This window comes from Eleutherodactylus coqui, chromosome 1, assembly GCF_035609145.1.
Source record: "Eleutherodactylus coqui strain aEleCoq1 chromosome 1, aEleCoq1.hap1, whole genome shotgun sequence".
Classification (NCBI taxonomy): Eukaryota; Metazoa; Chordata; class Amphibia; order Anura; family Eleutherodactylidae; genus Eleutherodactylus; species Eleutherodactylus coqui.
The window spans coordinates 222,357,403-222,365,546 of NC_089837.1; the positions used below are offsets into that span (position 1 = coordinate 222,357,403).

Sequence of the window (8,144 nt, forward strand, 5' to 3'; positions counted from 1 at the left end):
CACAAAAAGGGAGGAAACAAAACAATTGATTTCAATAGTTTCGCTTTGACTATCAGACTTCTCGGGTGTGAATACTACGGGTGAGAAAATACAGGACTTGCCCTATCTTTCTCACACATAGTTTTTCTATGTGTAAGAAAAGATAGGGCAGAACCTATCATCCTGATTCTTTTTTTGTATAGTAAAAAAAAAAAAAAATCAGTGGTTCATGCGCAAATATGTACTGTAGCAGTATTTGTGCATGTGTCCATGTGTTTACACCCTTAACCTTTTATTTCCAAACTTTAAATACCGTGTTTCCCTGAAAATAAGACAGTGTCTTATATTAATTTTTGTTCAAAAAGGTTTAACTTTTTTACATGTATAGCTGCCTGGACACTATTTAAATTGACTTTTTAAATTAACTGTTAGCAGGGCTTAATTTTGGAGTAGGGCTTATATTTCAAGCATCCTCAAAAAGCCTGAAAAATCATTTTGCATCCTCAAAAATTCTGGAAAAATCATGCTATGTCTTATTTTCAGGGTATGTCTTATTTTCAGGGAAACAGGGTATGTATGTGATTGCTTTTTTAATAAATGTGACACTGTATCATATGCATAGCTGGCCGCATAAAACAGATTTTAAGCCGACTATATCGGAGAAAATTTAGCCCAATCTGATTCGTACTCAAAACATTTCGCATAAGAACATTTTCTTGGAAAGAACACATGTGAAAAGATCATTTCAACAATACAGTTTTTCCCTATTTTTGTATTCTCTCAGGTAAGTAAACATTATGATTTACTGTAGATTAGAAAAAAACATAATTTGTGAATGATAAGTGTCCTGACCTATGAAGCAGATTTTCATTGGCCAAGTCCAATGGTTTTAGCTACATGCACAGAATGATCATTGTTATTCCCATTATTGTGTTGTTTACAGCAATCTGTATTGTGTTAACTATCATTATAAATACTATGACATTTATTTGACAGATCCTGTCACAGACAAGGGCAATAGCTGGAAACTCATAGTTGAAGCACATTTTGCCAGTTCTTCTGGACAGCTTTTAAAATAATTTGTGTAATATATTTGACTTGATTATATAAAATAGGAAAGAGGCATACAGTTACATACAGTTGTATATTGGGTTTATGGATCAAGATCACATCATTTCCAGAGGGTGCAAATCAAGAACAGACATGACGGATGTTTTTATGTTTTCAGTACGTCACACACTAGGAGCACTTTTGCAATTTGGGTGATTTGCAGCAAAGACAGTTTTTACCCCTGCAGCATTTCTGTACTGCCAGAGGTTCACAGCTATACAATTTAGGGATAGAAATACACTAAACATGTAAAACACAGATGAATGTGTTCTAATAACTCTAATACTTTCTATACAGAAAGACATGGTACAATGAGGGATTAGTTTATTAGTAAAAGGTCTTTCAAATTAGACATAAATACAATGCAAACACACACACACACACACACACACACACACATATATATATATATATATATATATATATATATATATATATATATATATATATATAGTAGGTGGAATTGTGTATTCATAAATGTTGACTTCATCAAAAGGAAAAGAAGAAAATACTGATTATTTTACATCTATATTGAATGCAAAACAGATAAAAGCCAGATCATAGCTTAATTGTATGTATGCTGGGTATAAGCAGTGGAACTGTAAACACAAGATGTCTAACGTGTTCAGGGTTCCTTCTCAGCATATTAACTACTCCTGATCAGCTGTGGATTTTGATGCGGAGTTGAAAATGGCTTCAACCCTGCCTGCAATTCCGCATTAAAAAACGCATTTTGGTATGAAATTTCGCAGCTGCGGATTTCGCTGCGTCCTGCGGTGTAATTCCATTCCGTGTAAAAGGTGCCTTATACATGCATCGATGCAGCATTAAGACCTTGCTAGCCTCCTGTGTGCATATGTGATTGAGTGTAGCAGACAAACAGCAACTTAACAATGTTTAGTTTTTTCACAAGCCATCAAACATATATTACTATGAAAATAATAAAGAAGAATAACATCTATTGTCATTATAAAGCAAAAATATCTATTTATTTACACATACTAAATATATATTCATGTGATACAGTTGTATAAACTAATAAATAGATATTACTTTGAGCAAAAAAATAACTGAACTACTTTCAGTCTAACAACTCTATGTACTATGTGGATGTGTTTAGACATCTGCTTGTGTATATCTGTGTGTATATATACAAATAGATCTTAGTTGATACAGAAAGACATGTCTAGAGATACAGCTGATAGCAAACAACCTGCTGTATTCAATGTTAGGCTGCTTTCACGCCTGCGTTAGGCTCAGTTCAGAGTTTCCGTGTCTACTCCGTTTTTGGTGGACAGAAACTGAAATCAAACGCAATCCGTTTTTTCCACATTACCTTCAATGGAATTTCAAAAACACAAAAAGTAAACAGAAAAGTTTCTGTTCGCTTCCATTTCGTCAGGTTTCTTGTTTTTTTTTAATGGAAAAATAACACTGAAGTCTACGCTATTTTTCCATCCAAAAAACTGAAAACTGATGAAATGGATGTAAAAGGCAGTCTTTTCGCTTTTTGAAAGCCCCATTGAAATCAAGGGGGAAAAAAACTGATGTGTTTTTTTCAGTTTTATTTCAGTTTCCATCCGCCAAAAAAACGGAACAGATAGGCGGAAACCCTGAACTGAATTCAATGCAAGTATGAAAGCAGCCTTACCTACTGTAACCTACCAGCATACATCCACCTAGACTTCCTTTATGTTTATCCTGGCTTCAAACCTTATTAAACAATTAAGCAATATGTTGTTTGTTGTTGTTTTTCTGCTTTTTTCCTGTATATAACAAAACAAATCTAATCTCTATTTGCCCCATTACTTACAATAAACATTTTTTCATTAGGGACACGCAGCAAACAGAAGCAATCAAATATAATAGGTGTCAGATTCTGCCCCTCTCGTTGCTATACATTTCATAGCGTAATAAAGTCCTAGTAAAAAAATAAGGACTAAATAATATAATGAATTTCTTGAATCAATGAAGACAGCATAACAAATATGACAAGTATAGGGGTCCAATTATATATGTATGTGGTACTTATACTATATATATATATATATATATATATATATATATATATATATATATATATACCCCGTGTGTCCCCGAAAATAAGACAGTGTCTTATAATAATTTTTGTTTAAAAAGGTTTAACTTTTTTACATGTATAGCTGCCTGGACATTATTTAAATTGACTTTTTAAATTAACTGTTAGCAGGGCTTAATTTTGGAGTAGGGCTTATATTTCAAGCATCCTCAAAAAGCCTGAAAAATCATTTTGCATCCTCAAAAATTCTGGAAAATCATGCTATGTCTTATTTTCAGGGTATATATATATATATATATATATATATATATATATATATATATATATATATATATATATATGGAGGCACTGTAGTATATATACTCACACCTCTACATTTCTATAATGCATTACTATATGGACAGTGAACACTGTGGGCGACATATTACATAAATAGAAGTGAGAATAATGTCTATATATATATATATATATATATATATATATATATATATATATATAACTGAGCAGTGTTTTCCCTTCTTTTTATATAAGAGCTAGGGGTAAAGGCTGGCTTGTTATTCTAGTATTAGTCACCGAGTAATGAGCTCACATGGCCTCTGCCCTCAGTCATCTAGAAGACACCCAGGATTATTTTCTAGTGCACTACAGCTGAGGGCACCTTGTATTGATATCACAGTGGTAATATTTGATACAATATTCCCCTACAATGTAATAAACATTTTTTTATAACTCTGTCCAACAATGAATAGATTTAATGGAAGGTAATGCTCCAGAAGCTTCTTTAGTTACTCTAGTTCAATACAACTACCTGTTTATTTGTATATGATTCGCATTAGCATAAGGGTTATAAATCAGGTCATCTTAATATATACATTGTAGTATATAATAAGTCCATTAATGCTGAAATTCCCTGAGCCTTGAATGATAGTGATGAGCAGTGGAGTGATACGTGGGCTGGCAGGAGAAGAAGAGAAGACCATGTCCTCCTCCTCCCTGGTATCATTAAGCCCGGCCTCTCCCCGCCCTCCCTCCCATAAATAAATGACTACTGTCCACAAGAAATTCCACTGCTCTCCTAAGACAAACACTGGAACAGGCGTGTCCCCTGCAGGCTGCTAATCAAACCCATCCTCTTATTATCCTGCATCCGTTCACACCTGGACCATAGGTGGAAGAAGGGACAGCAATGTCTACAGGCTCTCTGAGTGATGTGGAGGACTTCCAGGAGGTGGAAATGTTGGGCTGTGATGCCATGAAACTGGATTCTAGCAAGGACTTTGGAATCTCAAATGACAGCAATGAGGAAAGCTCAGCTTGTGATAATGGTTCTCCCAAGAAAGGCAGAGGAACTACGGGGAAAAGAAGGAAAACGCCACGCAAGAAAAGTCCTCTGACTGGGGTTAATCATGAGGGGAAGCAGGTCCAGAGGAATGCCGCCAATGCCAGGGAAAGAGCCAGGATGAGGGTACTCAGTAAAGCTTTTTCCAGACTCAAAACTACTTTACCCTGGGTGCCACCAGACACTAAACTTTCCAAACTAGATACCCTGAGGCTGGCATCAAGTTACATAGCTCATCTGAGACAAATCTTAGCCAATGACAAGTATGAGAATGGATATATCCATCCTGTTAATTTAGTAAGTACAGTTGTTCTATCTACCTATCTTCTATCTATCTATCTATCTATCATCTATCCATCTCATATATATCTATCTATTTATCTATTAATCTCATATCCATCTATATATCTATGTCATATCTATCATCTATCTATCTCATATCTATCTACCTATCTATCTATGTCATATCTATCTATCTCATATCTATTTATCTATCTATGTCATATCTATCTATCTATCTATCTATCTATCTATCTATCTATCTATCTATCTAATATCTATCTATCTATTCATCCCACAATATAATTTATTTCCTATATGTCTGTCTGTCTCTTTTGTCTGTCTATCTGAAGAGAACAATACTTTGTGAAAGGAAATGTATTCTGGATGGTTCTGATTATATTTTTCCAAGTGCTATAATATATTACACTGGATTAGTTGAGCCTCACAGAGATGTGATGTTACCACCTACTGCTGGAAGAAACTTTACTCTGACCATATTTTAGCCTTATCTTCCTTAGATGTAAATAATGGAGCTGTGGGGATATATAGTTTTTGAAGGCAGGAATGTTTCTATCAGCGCTTCATGAACCCAGATCTTTTTTTTCTTTTTAAGAAAAATACCGAAAGTAAATAACTTTTATAATATAGAAATCCAAGTGAAAGCTTATTCTGGAAAATAAAAAATGAGATAATGAAATAAAGGAAATAACAGCAGAAAGAGGCCAAATCATAATTACTACAACGAAAATAATATTATTGTTAATAAGATGAGTATTCATACTATCTTCACAATTAGCGATTGATGTTAATATATAATAACTACAGTAGTTCATTAGTAGTTGTAATACTGTAGTCTTACAATTATTATTAGTAGTAGTTGTACTATTTCTATTTTCATCATTAGTACTCAGTGTTAATATATAGTAATTACAGGAGTACATTAGTAGTAGTACTTACATAGTAGTAGTATTTCTAGCTCCATCATAAGTAATGTTAATACATATTAACTACAGTAGTAAATTAGTTATATTAGTAGTAGTAGTATTAGTAATAATATGTCTATCGTCAGCATTAGCAATTAGTGTTAATATAAAGTAATTCAACATTATTGTTAGTGGTAGTAGTAATACTTTCTTATTTAGTGTTACTACTACTAGTATTTTTGTTGTATTTTCCTAAATCTCAGGCAAGAAAAAAGCATAGAGTTTAGGAAAAAGCAGAAAACCACAAAATGGTAAGACAATAGATTGTGCAGTTAAATGCTTTGATTGTGGGCATTATATTTTGGTGGAAACAAAAGGAGAATTTGTAAGATCAGGATTCTTCATTAAACAAAAAGCTAATTATGTGAGTGTGTCTTGTTTTCACCCCACTACAGTTTATGGGGCACTTAGGAGATATTTTTCTGCATAGTTCACTGTGGAATTAATCTGAAAAACCTTAGTAAATTGTATTGATTTTGGGTATTCTCTTTTTCTGACAGACTTGGCCCTTTATGGTGGCTGGAAAGCCTGAAAGTGACCTTAAGGAGGTGGTGGGTACAAGCCGCCTGTGTGGCACCACAGCATCATGACCCTGCTTGAGGGGCCCTGTGGATGGATGGACTCGCTATAGAAAGGGACATCTCATTTTAAGCAATCAAGAATTTGAGGAGACCAAATGTACATAATCCTTTCTTAAGAAAAGATCCTGCTTATATTTATCTTGATGGCCTTGAACATTTCATGTTGCCTTGAGCCTTGCTGGTCCAAGAGCTCTCAGAACATTGTGTATAATTTTGTACAATATGTTTATATATGGGGAACCTTTAGAATGGGCTTTGGAAGTCCTGTCTGAGGATTACTTCAATTTCAGATATATAGATTTATATTACAAATTTATATATATATATATTTTTGGTTCTTCAAAAAGATTAGATATTTCTACTAATAAATTCTTCTTTATATAAGGAATGCGCATTGTATTAATTTGAGTAAAGATAGATAAATAGATAGATAGATAATGAAATAGATATGAGATAGATAGATAGATAGATAGATAGATAGATAGATAGATAGATAGATAGATAGATAGATAGATAGATAGATAGATAGGAAATAGATAGGAGGTAGATAGATAGATATGAGATAGATAGATAGATAGATAGATAGATAGATAGATAGATAGATAGATAGATAGATAGATAGATAGATATACAGATAGAAATGGTAGATAGATACGGTAGTTAATGAAAAAGCTGAATAATTTTTAACACATGAAGTAACAAAACGACAAAACCGATACCAAAAGTGAGAACGCTATGACTACTTATCTGGTAGACAGTAGGGATAATATACAGGGGGAATCTGCAGATTGTTAACAATTTTCATGAAGGGTGATCATGATAGTGCTACAATTACTAGTACGAATAATAGAAATAATCATAGTAATCATAGAACTACTAAGAAAAATAATAGTAATAAAATATCATTACTACTACTTTAACTACAACTAGACTTTGTTCACACTTGGCATTTTTGAACTGCAGCAAAAACAAAAGCATAAAAGACCTGCAAGCATTTTTCAAAAAACCACATGCATTCGTTAAAATAAAATCATGCACTTGTAAAAAACGCACGCAGTTTCTAAATGACGCATGCGGTTTTAAACAATGCATGCGCTTTTTGAAAAACATATTTTTTACATGTTTTGCTGTGGCTCAAAACGGCAACAAAAAATGCCAGGTGTGAATGCAGCCGTACTACTATTACAAATAATAATAAGCATTTATTTACTATTTATTAAGCAGCTGCTGTGCAATTAAATATGGAATTGCTTATTAAATTGCTGATCCAACTTCTGCTAGTAATGTGCATGACCACAATAGTAGTAAATTTAACTACCAAATATTAATATAAGACACTGTCTTATTTTCGGGGGAAACAGGGTAAACATACTAATAATTAGGTTAATCTAGTACTATTATTACGAGTCCAAATGTACTATTAATATTGCTTCTGATAATAAGTGTAATTAAACTAGTAGTAATAAGTACTAATAGCAATCATGGATGTTTTCTATTAATATATTACTAATAATAATATGAATAATGATAACATCTAATACTACTTTTAGCAGAATGCTGAAAAGAAGCTACAAGCTTTACTACAGTCAATATTTATAATATACTAGTATAATATTTGCTATGAATAATTAACATCATTGTAAGTCAAAGAGCTAAAGTTCACACAACAGTCAGGAAGTATTGCATAGTATGCTCTTCCATTGTATGCCATCAAATGTTGTATGTTAATGGAGTAGTAGAGTTTTGAGGAAGACACTTGTGGCCGGACCCCTCCTGGGCTACAGTGCATCCTTGCTTGCTCTCTGGGCTGCAGTACATTTCAGCTCTCAGAT

At 33.2% G+C, this 8,144-nt stretch overlaps 1 protein-coding gene across 1 annotated transcript; it reads left to right on the top strand.

Moving 5' to 3' along the window:
- The first annotated feature begins 4,313 nt into the window (after positions 1–4,313).
- Positions 4,314–6,356, top strand: TCF21 (transcription factor 21). The gene is made up of 2 exons (XM_066590940.1): positions 4,314–4,763; positions 6,232–6,356. The coding sequence occupies exons 1-2, from the start codon at positions 4,314–4,316 to the stop codon at positions 6,319–6,321; spliced, it is 540 nt and encodes a 179-aa protein (XP_066447037.1). The 3' UTR covers positions 6,322–6,356.
- The last annotated feature ends 1,788 nt before the right edge of the window (positions 6,357–8,144 follow it).

Excerpts from the sequence above, each read along its gene's own strand:
- TCF21 (XM_066590940.1), top strand. The coding sequence starts at position 4,314 with ATGTCTACAGGCTCTCTGAGTGATGTGGAGGACTTCCAGGAGGTGGAA. Across the intron at positions 4,764-6,231 it reads ATATCCATCCTGTTAATTTA|ACTTGGCCCTTTATGGTGGC; the intron begins GTAAGTACAGTT and ends TTTTTCTGACAG.